General features: G+C 37.1%; 1 protein-coding gene across 1 annotated transcript in view; it reads left to right on the top strand.

Annotated features, from left to right (window-relative positions):
• The first annotated feature begins 4,797 nt into the window (after window positions 1-4,797).
• The window catches only part of pcsk2.L (proprotein convertase subtilisin/kexin type 2 L homeolog), an 84,879-nt gene continuing 73,777 nt past the window's right edge, over window positions 4,798-15,899 (top strand). Inside the window, 1 exon segment of the mRNA NM_001085666.1 lies at window positions 4,798-5,129. Within this exon segment, the coding sequence (NP_001079135.1) occupies window positions 4,950-5,129 (180 nt within the window). The 5' untranslated portion in view covers window positions 4,798-4,949.

Below are 15,899 nucleotides of genomic sequence, written 5' to 3' on the forward strand. Positions count from 1 at the left end.
TCCCCGAATCTCTGCCCTTACCCACCGCCTACCATCCCATACTCACTGTATACTTACTTTTGCCATGATTGGGGGAGGGAGGGCAGCAGAAGCAACGGCGGAGGGAAAACATTAATCAGGTCTGGGCTGGTAGGACCCATGAAGGCTGGGAAGCACCAATTTTTTCCTGGTGCCCGCCAGCCCAATCTGACCCTTTGATTATTTATCTACGTTTCTAGGGATTCGTATTTTTTTTTCATTAAAAATATGAATTTAAATAATGTTTCATGTTTTTATTCCACAACATTTTTATACTGAGATCTTTAAATGAATAAGCAATCATTCAAGTTTTTCTAAATGTGAGTTTATTCGAAGTTATAAAAAAAAGCTCTAAAATGACACAAAATCAAAAGTAGGACAAAAACCTTCCCTTGCAGGAAGGTACAAGCCTTTGAATACTGTGACCGGAGGTAAATAGTTAGAAACCACTATATGGTGTTTACCTTGACGTGGAATGGTGGCTTACCAGTTCTATGATCATAAATGTGTAACTAAAAAACTCTGTTCTTGTAAATACATTTCTATGCTCTTGCATAGATACTAGATTACTTATGAGACAGGGGATCAGGGAATGTGAATTGATCAATCCACCCCTTTTTTTCTGTACAAAACCCTTTCAGCATCTGTGATGTAGTAGATAAACTTTGCACACATTATGGGGTATATTTCTAAATAATCTCGATTGCATTTTCACCATTCATAAACAAATATAAAAAATAAATATTTTCAATTGTTTTTACACTGGATAAAGGGTCTGTGAAACATGTAGAGCTAAAGCATTAAAGGGTACAAACGTATGGTCCTTACTGCTCATTCAGAAAGCACTTGTGTCCGGGTTTAGCAATGCTCTGCAACTAAGTCTAGATTGCTGGCCATACATTTAAAGATTATTCCATGGTATGCCCTCTTTGAGATTGGTAATATCCATCTGATCTGGTCACAGTGAGGGGAATGCAGGTTGTTGGAGAATGGACCACATCAAAGAGTCAATGCAGTTCTCTCACAATTTTTAAACATGCCTAATAAATATCTGACTGATTTACCGCAATATATCGGTCTGGCAGGCATGTAGGAGGGCCCCATACACTGGACAATAACCTGGCAACTCAGTCTAGAAGGATCGAATCAGACCACCTTTAGGGGATGGGTGAGAGGTAGGGGGAAGCTTCCTTTATGAATAAAGCTCTGCAAACACAGCAGAATTTTGTACTATGCATATTGCATTGCATTAGTAAATGAGTTGTTCTTTCTCTCTATTTTGAACTTGGGGCAGATTTACATATGGTCGAATATCAAGGGTTAATTAACCCTCGATATTATACTGCCGAATGTAAATCCTTCGACTTCGAATATCGAAGTTGAAGGATTTACCGCAAATAGTTCAATCGAACGAAAAATTGTTAGATCGAAAGATTAAATCATTAGAATCGTTTGATTCGAAGGATTTTAATCCATCGATCGAACGATTTTTCTTCGACCAAAAAATAGTTACAAAGCCTATGGGGACCTTCCCCATAGGCTAACATTGCACCTCGGTAGGTTTTAGGTGGCAAAGTAGGGGGTTGAAGTTTTTTTTAAAGAGACAGTACTTTGATTATCGAATGGTCGAATATTCTAATGATTTTTAGTTCGAAACGTTCGATTCGAAGTCGTAGTCGAAGGTCGAAGTAGCCAATTCGATGGTTGAAGTAGCCAAAAAAATCATTCGAATTTCGAAGTTTTTTTAATTCTATTCCTTCACTCGAGCTAAGTAATGGGCCCCTTGGTGTTTAGACTCAGAGACAGGCCAAGACAACTGAGTGCCCTAGGCAACCCAGCCCCCCCCATGAGTGTGCACCGTGGTATTTTGCAAGGGGAGCACACAGTGAAAAGCGCGATGGAGGGAGCCACAGAAGGAGCAAAAAAGCCTGGAATGAAATGGGTTCTTCAAAAGGGCCAGCGCCCCTCCATCATTGAACCCTAGGCAGGTACTCCTTCAGCCTGCCCTTAGTTCTGGCCCTCCCTGGACTTGGACTAATTTTTGTGAATATGTGCTTTGTTCTACAGTTTAGCATATGGTCAACTTGAACTGCCATATTCTCTTCCTTGTTCACAGATGAACTGCTTTGTTTCCTGCCTCATATGAACTGGATTTTTTAAAAAAAGCCTCAAGCTATGGTAATGATTGATTACTGCCTTGTGTGCAAAATGTGTACAACATAGAATAAGTGCAAATTCAGGTGAAAACAAGTTCCAATCTAATAGCATTTACGCACTTCACTATGACTCGCTCGGAGCATGATTGTTTTCAAATACTGGTGTAGTTGTAATAGAGACAAGCTCCCTGATGGTTTTATTGTGCTATAAACTCCATTGTCTACATACCATTAAATATGAGCAAGGCATTTTCCCAAAGCATGTAGCCTTTAATGTTTCACAGACAAGGAGGCATTCCCCCGGGTCAGTATTGAAAATAAAAAGCGGAATAGATAAACCAGTTTCATCTTCATAAAATCCTACCTGCATAGGAGATAGGAAATATACTTTAATACACTACAACGTGTGTCAATGGCACTTTAAACTTCATACACAAAATATGAAGCTGATGAAGGATATTAGAGTATATTGTATTGTCAAGCTTTATCTTGTTCCAGGCTTATTTTTTTCAGATTCAGGACAGATTTACATGTGAAAGAAACAAGCACAGTTTGCTGGAAATACAGGCTCTATTAATATCAAAGTGTTCAATGCCTTTTGGTATGTTAATGAAATTCCTTGATGACTTTAAGATGATGTGAAGCAGAGAAAACAAAGGTTTCCAGGACCATGCTCTTCTAATTGGTGTCATTCTGAAAGATCCCTACTAATGACCAATATTCTTTTGGCTTCCTTCAACAATATTTTTCATTTAGAATTAAAGTTAAACCCAGGGTTGTTGCTGAGATAGATAGCAGCAAATCAAAATATGTTGTTAATTGGGGAAAAAAAGGCAACAGAAACAGCTCTACTAACCCCCACCCCCCTAGGGAGGTTACAAGCAGCCATGGTGATATCTGCCCATCTCAACTAATTGATTCCTTTGACAAATTGATCACTGCTCTATTTCCTTGGAGATGTCTGAGAGATACAGGGCATTGTTTCTCAGCCGCTTCACCATATCCATTTCTCTTCTTGGTAGACTGTTATTGGTCTAAAATTCAAAGGGTTATAGCATGCCTCTAAAAGCTTTTTAGTATTTCGGCACTTGCAATGTTTTACTGAAATCTATTGCAAAGATCAATAGATGAGAATCACCAGCAATGTAGGTTTCTAGAAGTGGATGTGCCTGTAACTTGCTCTTGTTATCAGTAAGGAGCATGGAGTGTATACTCCCCTGCAACTTCATGGGGTGGTGTGAGCGGCAATTAGTGGGATTAAGCGCAGGTAAGGAGGGGTCCATTCCCATTGGCAGGCCGGCACTAATGCGGCAACCGAGGGGTTAAATGCTGTCTTATCCCTTTTTTCCCATTGGTGAGCCCCATTGGGGATCGCTACACACTTGTCCCACCCACCCTTTAGTTAATTAATTAGTTAATTAAATATATTTAAAAATAAAAGTGTTGGTTGCAGCTTCAGAGAGAAAATTCAAGTTAAAATGTATTTTCAGTAATTCTGGCCTGGTACATGGCAGATGTTATTTTGATACATTTGGTAAGGCAGCCCGCTGAGGTTATCAGAGCCTGACCAGGTATTATTATTTGCAGCAATTCAAAATGGTTTGTACCAATGCTCAATTGGGACTTTAATAAATTGATGTAGTGTGTTTCAAATAAAACCAGCTGTGGCCTTTACACCTCCTACCTTATTGTGTCTGTAAGGTTTTACTTACATTGTTTGGGTATCCGTGCGAACTACCAACCCCATGTCTCTGTGCATGTATTTGTCATAGACCTATATATATATATATATATATATATATATATATATATATATATATATATATATATATATATATATATATATATATATATATATATATATATATATATATATATATATATATATATATATATATATATATATATATAGTATAGTAAGTCATACACAAAATGTAATTGTTATATAAATCTAATGAGAGCGTTTTATTCGAACATACAGAGAATGCCAGACAAATGAATGCAGAAGAAATGACTGGCTGAATGGGAAAGCAGCAGCGATTACATTTCAATGTATACTGTAAATACACAGAAACGCATATCCAGGCTTCCAGCTTTTGCCACGTTAGCACAAAGCGAATATATGTAAAGCGATGTGTTCATTTTGCATCTAGGTTATTGCTTGCCCTTAGCTTTGCAGCATTTGTCCCCTATTAAAAGCCCTATATTTGTACTTGTGCAAGGTTTTACCTTACTAGGTGTGTATATAAAAAGACATAGGGGTTTTGTTAACAGTTCTTGTCCCTGGTGGGTTTCCCCCGACTGTACAGCTCAGTTTGACAGTTCTGGAGCGCTGAAGAAATGGAGGAATTCTCCAGGGTGCTGAATCAGAAAGCCAGCAGCGAGGCACTAATGAGCAGCCTGAGAGGGGGGTGTGGAGCACACGGTCAGCCCCCCTCTTATCTTGCAGCAAGACATTGGATGGGAGTCTCTCTACACGTGATCTTGTTTAGTTCTGGCTTTGAGCCTCAAATGAATTATAGATGAGGAGGAGCTGAGTGCAGATTTGGCATCAGAAGTAGGCTCACATACACATACACAGCAGAGCAACCTCAGGAGCAGAGTTGAAACTGCTTGGCAAGCTGAAGGGAGAGATGCAGTAGAATAACCAGCCCATTGGCTTTCCCTTTCTTTTTAAATTTTCATCTCAGCCTTTCCTGCGCCTCTGCGTTTCATTTGTTTGCTTTACACCTTTAGAACAGCTCATATCTACTTTCAGCGTGAATTCCTGAAAAGATGAGGGAAGGTGTTGTGACAGTGTGGATGCTCGCGGCTCTTGTTCTGCATCTTGCCAGTCTTTCCGTCTCCGCTGGAAGACCTGTCCTCACCGATCATTTTTTGGTTGACTTACGTGAAGGAGGAGAAGCCGAAGCCGAGCAACTTGCGGCGGAATATGGCTTCAGTGGGACAAGAAAGGTACGGTTATGTCATGGATTCCATAGATTTGTCTTCCATTCTCTGGAAAAAAAAATTTTTTTTACCATTCTTCTGCTTTAAAGTTAAATCCACTAATTATTATATCTGTAATCCGGAATATGCAATTTTTAGCCGGTTTGCATTTTGGAGCAATGTCCTACTCGTACATATAACTTAATGCATTATAAAAGATTAAATGTGGAATGTATTATGTATAACAGCTGGGACAGGCTATAATGCTGCTCTAAGCAATAAATTCTTTATGGTTTCTGAATCGCATTAGCACGTCAACACAAAACTGTAGGTGTAACAAACACATATATACACTGACATACAATTTAAAATCATCTCCAACCCTTAACTGTTTGCATTCCTGGATTTTTTTATACTTACATAATAACCCACAGGAGGGGGGGGGGGCAGGTCTTGTGGAAGCGGGGAAGCAAAGATACGGCTTTAACTGCTTCATCGCCTGGAAAGAACCAAATAAAGGGACTTTTCCCGAGCATTATAATTGCTGGCTGTTCATTTAGACAGGTGATGTTAGCAGGTCATGCACTTTGCAGTTTCCCATTAATGGAAAGAACTGTTGCAGCAATGTAGAAAAGAGCTTATTGTTATGGGGTTGCATTCACACAATCTAGAAGCAATTTATAAAGCTGCGTGGGAATCTATATTCTGTACAATAAATTCAGTAGACTGCGCTGTAAAATGAAACAGAAACCAGGCCTAATTAAAGGCCTAATTTACTCATTAGAGAGCATTCAAGTGTAAAAAGAAATATCACCTGCAACCAATAAGACTGATGCGCCGCTCGAGTATGGCAAATAATTCACATACGGTGCTGTCAAGCCTGCGAATGGAACTGCTTATAATGCACACTTGGGTGCAATGACCTTTAGATCACACTGATCAGTCCTCCCCTACCAACTTATTATGATCTATACACTACAGTTCCCGAGTGCCTATTGAATCCTCACAGCTATCAATCTCCTTTGCCTAATTATTGACAGTGAAGTCTATTATGGGTTTTAAAATGAGCCTTTTCAATAGGCAGGATTCAATTTAACTCCGGGGCGAGAGAAGGATGTGCGTTTGTGTATGGGTTTGTGTTAAATACATTTCCATTTGGCCAGGGGTAACATAGTCAGGGCTGTTGCAAGTAGTGAGTAATATAAAACTGAGTGTAACAAACAGCTATTGTACTAGACATACACTCTATTCAGGTACACTTTCTTTTAGCATATACAGATATGGGGTCTCTTATCTGGAAACACAATTTCCAGAAAGCTCCATTTCCAACAGGATTCCTTCAGATTTTATAAAAATGATTTCCTTTTTCTCTGTAATAATAAAACAGTACCTTGTATAGGTATGAGATCCGTTATCCAGAAACCTGATATCCAGAAAGCTCAGAATTACGGAAAGCCCATCTCACATAGACTCCATTTTATTCAGATAATTAAATTTTTTTCAAATTATTTCCTTTTTCTCTGTAGTTATAAAACAGTACCTTGTACAGGTATGGGATCCGTTATCCAGAAACCTGATATCCAGAAAGCTCCGAAATTATGGAAAGTCCATCTCCCATAGACTCCATTTTATTCAAGTAATTACATTTTTTAAAAATGATTTGCTTTTTCTCTGTAATAATAAAACAGTACCTTTAACTTGGTCCCAACTCAGATATAATTAATCTTTATTAGGGGCAAAACCAGCTTATTGGGTTTATTTAATGTTTACATAAGGTACGAAGATCCAAATTACGGAAAGATCCATTATCCAGAAAACACTAGCATTCTGGATAACGGGACCCACACCTGTACTTGACGGTAACTAAGCTCCATGAATGCATATTGGTAGGAAAACAATCTTGCTGAGTTTGTTTAATGTTCAAATGTTTTTTCGTAGACTTAAGGTATAGTGAGCCAGACCCCTTATTCAAAAAAACCCAGGTCCCAAGCATTTAAAGATCTTTATTAATATGTATTGTAAATGTAGTAGTAGTATTAACATAACATTGTAACATTGCATTAAAATCCCCCACGTAGAAGAATAATCGTGGAATGCAATGTTTATTCATTTCTTATTAATTTGAATCTAGTCTGACCCTACAGTCATGTAACAAACCACCCAATATAAAAGTAAATATGTAAAAATCATTCAGTACATTTTCAATTACATTATGGTACAGGATCTGTTATCCAGAAACCCGTTATCAAGAATGGTTTAAAAAATTACGGAAAGGCCGTCTCTCATAGACTCCAATTTATCAAAAAAATCCAAATTTTTAAAAATGATTTTCTTTTTCTCTGTAATAATAAAACAGTAACTTGTACTTGATCCCAACTAAGATATAATTAATCCTTATTGGAAGCAAAACCAGCCTATTGGGTTTATTTAATGTTTACATGATTTTCTAGTAGACTTAAGGTATGAAGATCCAAATTACGGAAAGATACATTATCTGGAAAACCCCAGGTCCTAAGCATTCTGGATAACAGGTCCCATACCTGTAGTAAAAATTGATTAAAATCAGGGCCCCTTATTGAGTTGGAAAATGTTAGGAAATGACAAAAAGTATCCCATTTAAAGGCATGTCGGGCATATTCATAACCAGTGCATTTTTATTTATAAACAATGCATTAACAACAAATTTTGGGAAACATGCAATGAAATTTGCAGTCAGACTTTGTTAATGTATTTGTAGCACCGATACCATTGAGCACAAAATTACTATGGACGTCATTCAGAGATCAACCTTAGAGCAACATTTGTACAACAGTTGGAAGGAGTCATGAAAAAATGTATCCCACCCCCAACATTATGTTGTCATAATCAGCGGGATATGAATTTCCATGAAAAACACCGTTGTTTCTTTTCTGTGTTTGAGCTGAAAATAATAGAGCCGTTAAATCACCTACAAACTGGCTATTTATATTTAAATGTGTTACAGAATTCTCAGGGTTCCAAGGGCACCAACACATGTTTTGAAAAATGGACTTGAAGTCTTTATATAATTATGTTTTCACTCTTGGTCTTAGATTAGTTTCCCCTTGTTTTGCCTGGTTATCTGTAAGCTTAACTACTTACAAAAGCACTAAATGTTAACCTTTGTTTGCTTAATTGTGCTAAGTACCGGAGAATACGTATGGTAGACATCGTTTTCTGTTATCTCTACAGGCCATAAAGAAACATATCTGTTTTCCGATTGCTCTTTTTGCCGGGGCTCTGCCGCGCTTGATGAAATGGGAGTGGCTGGGTCTTCATTCTGGTTTCTTTTTAGAAAATGATTACATTTTTTAAATTGGTTTTGGGAGGAGATTATGAAAAATATAACACATGATAATGGTTCTTTTAAGTAGGGTTTCCACTGCAGGCAAAGGCAGTAAAACCATGACAGCGGTTTTAGGTTAAATTAGCTTGTTCCTGTTTGCTCTGAATTCTGATTCCTACTGCTGTTTTGTTTCCAATTCCTGCTCCCCTGGTCCTGTCGTTGTGTTCCTAGTTTTGACCCAGCTGGTGGGTACCAAATAAGGGCTGTGATTGGCTATTTGTTAGCCGCTATGTGGACAGACAGCCTAAAGGAGACTCTGGTTGGCAATACATCTGGTTTTATGCAACTAAAACTTACTCCAAGCCTGGAATTAAAAAAAAAAATCACCTGCTTTGAGGCCACTGGGAGCAACAGCCAAGGGGTTGGTGAGCAACATGTTACTCATGAGCCACTGGTTGGGGATCACTGTTAAAGGAAGAAGAGCAAACCTAGACCAGAATCCAGTAACCCCCCCCCATGGGGTTTAAGTTTGCCATATGCAACACCTTTTCCAACTTGAAGGTTACATTATTATATATATAGACCAATATATAGACCATTTGTTGCAAGGTTCAGGAACTCAACAATAACAGGAAATGTATTTAATAATGACTACCAGTGGCAAATGCCACTCTAAGCACAGTCTTTAGATTAGCTAATTGAACCCGCTGGATTGGTTGGATTGGATGGCTGGGTCAATGCTTCTTTAAGATCAACGCTCCTTTAAGATCAGCTAAGAAGTTTAACCAAAGTGACACCAGTGACACCAGCTTATTGGATAGTGCACACCTGTGTTGGCAGCCATGATAATTGATTTCTGATCTCCCCCCCAGCACATGTTTAAGTACCTAGTGGTTTTAATCAGTTATCAGGTTATCAGTAGCAATTTAGACATTTCTTCACCAGTTGTTTAGAAATTGCCTAGCAACTTTATGGGTTTATGCAGTTTGCTCGTGGATTTACCTAGTGACTTTTATTATCCTTATATTATACACAAAGGGGTACATCGGTGTATATCCAAGGGATGCATTGCTTATTCTTAATATATTAATTTGTTGCATTCCTAAATTTTAAATGACTGCCTTATTGGGCAAACATAATAGTGGTGTAAACTCAATGCAGAATTTACATCAGTTATCCCCAACCAGGGGCTTATGAGCAACATGTTGTTCACCAACCCCATTGTATGTTGCTTCCAGTGGCCTCAATGCAGGAGCTTATTTTTGAATTCTTGGCTTGAAGGCAAGTTTTCGGTTGCATAAAAACTAGGTGTACTGCCAGAGTCTCCTACCAGTTTCCAGTCCACATAGGGGCAACCAAATAGCAAATCACAGCTCAGATTTCATAACCTCTAGGAACTTTTGGCATGTTTATGTTGCTCTACAGTTTCTTTTACATAATTATGGCTCACAGGTAAATAAGGTTTGGGACCCCTGATTTACATTAAGTGAATGACAATGGTTGCAAAGACATTCCCTTTCAGAGCCCAGAAATGAAAACTTTACTGTATTGGACCAAACTCTGAATATCCCCATTGTTTGAATTCATTTGTCTAAGATTCTGCTCTTCATCTATTGAAACCATCTCTTCTCTTTCACTTCAGTCTCTGGTTAACATTGGTGTTAGACCTATAGTTTATAGATTGCCAAATTATGCCCAAATCAGTGAAAAGCACCACACTAATGACCAACCTAAATGTCATTTGTGGTAAATGCTTATTTCTTGTCATGCATCTCCATAATGGCTTTGTGTGACTAGCTGGTATGTACAGTATAGATGAACCTGCATTGTACAGGTATGGGACCTGTTATCCAGAATGCTCGGGACATGGGGTTTTCTGGATAATGGATCTTGTGTAATTTGGATCTTCTTACCTCAAATCTACTAGAAAGTCATGTAAATATTCAATAAACCCAATAGGCTGGTTTTGCTTCCAATAAGGATTAATTATATCTTAGTTTGGCTCAAGTACAAGCCACTGTTATATTGCTACTAGGGATGGGCGAATTTTTTCGCCTTGTTTCGCCGCAGAAATGACGCCCATAGACTTGTATGGCGTCGCCCGTCAACATTTATTTGACTCCCATAGACTTCAATGGGCGTCTGCGACATTTCGCCGGTGGCAAATTTTTGGCGAAACTAAACGGGTCAAATTCAGCCATCCCTAATTGCTACAGAGAAAAAGGGAATCATTTTTAAAAATGTGGATAATTTGGACAAAATGGAGTATTTTTGTAATTTGGAGCTTACTGGATAATGGGTTCCCAGATAACGGATCCCATACCTGTATATTTTTCTTTGTAACTAGATCAGTGGCACAGTTCTGGCTAAAAGTGTACTGTTTTGCAACAAATTTCATTTGGGTAATTGATATGCCATGTCTACTAGGACATAAGAGGTTCGGTTTACGTTTGTGATTCTGAATTTAGATTTTTTCTGCAGCCCCAAGAGGCTCAGGTTTCATTCTTTCAGCTGAATCTAGCCTTTTTTTGTTGTCAGCATTTCCTGTCTTTTCCTTGTCCATGGTTTCACACCTACAGCCCAGATTGGTAAAAAGAAAGGGATGAAATAGCATCCATTTTCTAAGGAGAGAAGGGTGAAGGGAGAGTGGATAAGAAATTATGTTCTAAACCCCCTTAAAGCAATCTTTTACTGATGTGCAGGAGAAACCACATAAACCTATACTTGCACATACTGTAATTTCAGAATGCTCAGGACCTGTAAGTTGAATCTTCATACCTTAAGTCTACTAGAAATTCACATAAACATTAAATCAACCCAATAGGCTGGGTTTGCTTCCAATATGAATTAATTATATCTTAGTTTGGATCAAGTACAAGCTACTGTTTTATTATTACAGAGAAAAAGGAAATCATTTTTAAAGATTTGAATTATTTGGATAAAATGGAGTTTATGGGAGACAGCCATTCCGTAATTCAAAACTTTCAAAACGGGGTTCAGGATAACAGATCCGTTATTTTCACTTACAGATATTAATATAATAGCCAAATCTCCCCTTAAACCAGTTCAATAAAAACACAACTGAATTAAAACAAATTTGATAAAATGTTTATATAAAGAGGCTTTCTAAGAAGCAGGGCTATATACGTCATAGAATGGTGTTTTTTTTAATATAATTCTCTTTATTTGAAAGAAAACTGTTCAATTACATTGTTATGGGAAACATACTTTCTGGGTTTAAATGTTGTTTTATTTACATTTTTCATGAAACTGTCATTTCTCTGTACACAGAAAAGATTCTTTTAAGTATCAGGTACAATAATATTTTATTTTTTCTTCCTTTCTCTAATTGTCACGAACAAACACCCACCTCTCACTGCTTTCCGCACACTTGGCTGCTCTGTTTCATAAGGTGGAAACTCAAGAGAATATGATTTTAATGCATCTTGACATGTTGGTGGATATGCCTGTTTATAAAGCACTGAAATGTGTTTGCTTGATACTGATAAATACTTTCAAATAGCAAAATGGAAAACAAAATACTTTGCCTACATATTTATATATATGCATTTTAATTTTAAAAACAAAAATGAAAAAAGAAAACAGAAAAATTCAGCTAAAAAACATCTGATCTGGTTAGTTTATTTCTTTTAAAACAACTGCTCTTTCTTGCCAGCTTATTCCATTTGGTTTGTTATGTAATATAATAGTGATATATATTATTTTATTAGAAACACTAGTAAAGTAAATTGTATTAAGTATTCCCAATGTCTGCTTTGTAATTACGTTTAGAAGGGAGAAAAACTTAAATCAAATTAATCTGTGCCCAGTGCATGTTTTCTCCATTATTGTTGTAATGTGGCTTGTCCATGTGGCTTGAGAATTTTCAAGCATGCGGAAAATATTTATTTCTGTAAATGGATGTAAGAGCAAGCAACCACTACATTCAACAATACATTATCCAGGAAGCCCTTTAGGTTAGAGCCAGATTGTAAATCCAAGGTCCCAAGCATTACAGATAATAGATCCTATACTTGTACTATAGAACAGTAGGTAGGTACACTTGGTTGGGTTAACTTCTGTTCTGTAGTATAGATATGGAGTCTATTATCTGGAATGCTCAGAACCTGGGGTTATCTGAATAAAATAGAGTCTGCAAAAACATTAAAATGTAAACATCAAAAGGATAGTTTTTCCAACAATATGGACAAATGCAGCTTTTTTTACCATTAAGTACAAGGTACTTTTTTATTATTACAAAGAAAAATTAATTTTAAAAAACTAGAATTATTTGATTAAATTAGAGTCTAGGGGAGATGGCCTTCCTGTAAGAGGAAGTGAAATACACTTCAGTAGGATACATTAAGGGGCAGATGTATTAAGGGTCAAATATCGAGGGTTAATTAACCCTCGATATTCGACTGGCGAATTAAAATCCTTCGACTTCGAATATCGAAGTCAAAGGATTTTGCGCAATTCGTTCGATCGAACGATCGAAGGAATAATCGTTCCATCGATCGAAGGATTATCCTTCGGTCAGAAAAAACTTTTAAAGCCTATGGGGACCTTCCCCATAGGCTAACATTGACTTCGGTAGCTTTTAGGTGGCGAACTAGGGGGTCGAATTTTTTTTTTAAAGAGACAGTACTTCGATTATCGAATGGTCGAATAGTAAAATGATTTTTAGTTTGAATCGTTCGATTCAAAGTCGAAGGTCGTAGTCGAAGGTCGAAGTAGCCAATTCGATGGTCAAAGTAGCCAAAAAAAACATTCGAAAATCGAACTATTTTTCCTCTATTCCTTCACTCGAACTTAGTGAATGGGCCCCTTACTCTATTGTTAAATTTAAATGAGGAATGGACTAGGGCATTACTTGATCTTTTTTGAAAGTATACATTGCTTATGGTAAATTAATCAAGACCTCAGTCTCTTCTGTTTTAATTTACAGTACATTGTTTTTTAAATTAATATTGATCTGTCAAGGTGTTAGAAAATGGAGCAAATCTGATGGATGTACATGTTTTCTATTAGGCTCAACTACAGGTACGGGATCCCTTATCTGGACTCCAGTTACCTAGAAAGCTTCCAATTATGGGAAGGCCTTCTCCTGTAGCCTCCATTTTAATCAAATCATTCAAAATTTTATAAAGTATTTTCTGTAATGATGGTAACTAAGCTGTATGAATGTCAGCAGCGCCCATGACCATTTTGTGACATCACAGCATCATGGCGATGTGTGACATCATGGAGCCACATCTCGTCATGAAAATTCAAAATTAAAGAACACTAGAGCCCTGGGTTCAATGCCCGAATATGAGTTGAGTTTTTTGTGCTTTCAAAGCTTAAACTCGAATTCCAGATTTTGGCCACAACTTGAATTGCTGTAAAAACTTGAATTTGAAAGTTGATAAATGTCCCTTGAGTGTTTTCAACTGTGTTAAAAGCAAATATTCAAGGCATTGGTTAAATTGACTTGCTGCACACTTCGTCTGCTTGACAGCATTCTGAATCTGTTGATGAGAAGTACCATCTTCTCCCATGAAAATTCTTGGGTAGGGACATAATGACTTTCTATATGTAAACTTTATTAGAAATCCAGCAAGCCTTAAATATTGTTTTGTATGATTGTAGTTCTAGAACTGATAACTTGAAAGCAGTATATATATATTTTTCAAAGGAAGCCCCTAGGGTATAATTCCAATACCCAGTGGTGAAGAAGGACATTAATATAGACATTAAGATCATTAAGACATTAAGAAGGACATTAAAATGAACCCTATAACACTCACATTGATTTATCATTATCTATGTGTTAGATTTATCACAATTTATTGAATGAATACATTTCTATTGTTAGTAGGGATGCACCATTTGAGATCTTACAGAGAGGAAACAGGTAGAGGAGGGTGGCAGGGCTACATGGAACAAAATACTAGTCAAATCATGCCAGATTAAGTAAAAACATGTTATGGGGGGCTGGTGTTCCTAGTCTTATGTTGGCTTTCCTTATCGCAATTGATCCTGAAATCTTCCTCTTTCACTTAGAAATGTGATTACTGTGTTGTGTTCATCACTAGGAGGCCCATTTATCAAAGGTCGAATTTCAAATTCATGTGAGTTTTTTTTAACTCCAATAAATTTGATTTTCCTCAAAATTCGATTGGGAGGTTATTTAAGACTTCAATTGAATATCTACAGCTGAAATTAATTTTACCAGCTTGAATTGAATTTGAATAAAAAACAAAAACTTGAATATCAGGAAGGCTAGTAACATCTTCAAATTGGTCAATGGACCTTTCCCATGGACATACATGAACTCTGCAGGTTTTACCTGGCGGTAATAGTTGAATTCGAATTTTTAAAAGGGTCACGGTTTGAAAAATATCGAAATTCGAATTAAAATTCGAATCGAGTTTGGATTATTCATAATTCAAATTTGATAGTTTTAACCATAAAAATAACTAAAAAATTTGAATTCGAATTTTCAATTCGACCCTTAATTAATCTGCAAGAGGCCTCTTTGCATTTCCTTGATTCCAGTAAAAGTGAATTGATTTATGAACCCTTTTCTGAGGTTGTATTTGCAGCTATAGCTCTGTTTGCCAATTTTTCTAACCGATGATACCAACAGGGAAAGGACATGAATGCATCATCCATATTAAAAGGTCACTAAGCCAAGCCACATTGATTGTCACAAACTAATGAAACTCATTAATTAATTTTCTGAGCTTATAGAATATGTTTACTGCATTGCAATAAATTATCATATCATATAGAAATGACAGTGTGGACATTTAGGTTTGACGCAAAACAACAATATATTGCTTCGGATTTTAATATACAGTACAGTGCCATGAATATAGAATATCAGAAAGAAACAATTAATATTGCTTTAATATTCACCTGTTGCCATATTATTCCTCCATCTGTACCGCAGCAAAGTCCACACTTTAATAGGGAAAAGGGTTGTTGCATAGAGAGCAAACCATAACTAGCATTTATCCATTTAAACTCCCAGGGCTTTAACCATGAAAGGAAAAGGTTTACCGTTACCCCCATACCGTATATACTCGAGTATAAGCCGTCCCGAGTATAAGTCGAGGTACCTAATTTTACCTCCAAAAACAGGGAAAGCTTATTGACTCGAGTATAAGCCTAGGGTGAGAAATGCAGAAGCTACTGGTAAGTTTCAATCAAAAAATTGATGGTTTCTGCTCCCATTGGAGGTGCCGGCGTCTTGTTTTTGGATGCCGGCGACTATTCTTAGACGCCGGTGACCGTATTTGCGCTTGACCCAAGTATAAGCCGAGGTAGAGTTTTTCAGCATATTTTGGTGGCTGAAAAACTCGGCTTATACTCCTGTATATACGGTATATCGATTTTTATATATATAGCAAGTATTTTGAGCCCCCTCCACAGGGCAGAACAGAGATGGGTGTAAAATGGCCACAGCATTTATTCACATTTTATCAAATAAATGGGACCTTGCCAGC

Source organism: Xenopus laevis, chromosome 5L (genome assembly GCF_017654675.1).
Source record: "Xenopus laevis strain J_2021 chromosome 5L, Xenopus_laevis_v10.1, whole genome shotgun sequence".
Classification (NCBI taxonomy): Eukaryota; Metazoa; Chordata; class Amphibia; order Anura; family Pipidae; genus Xenopus; species Xenopus laevis.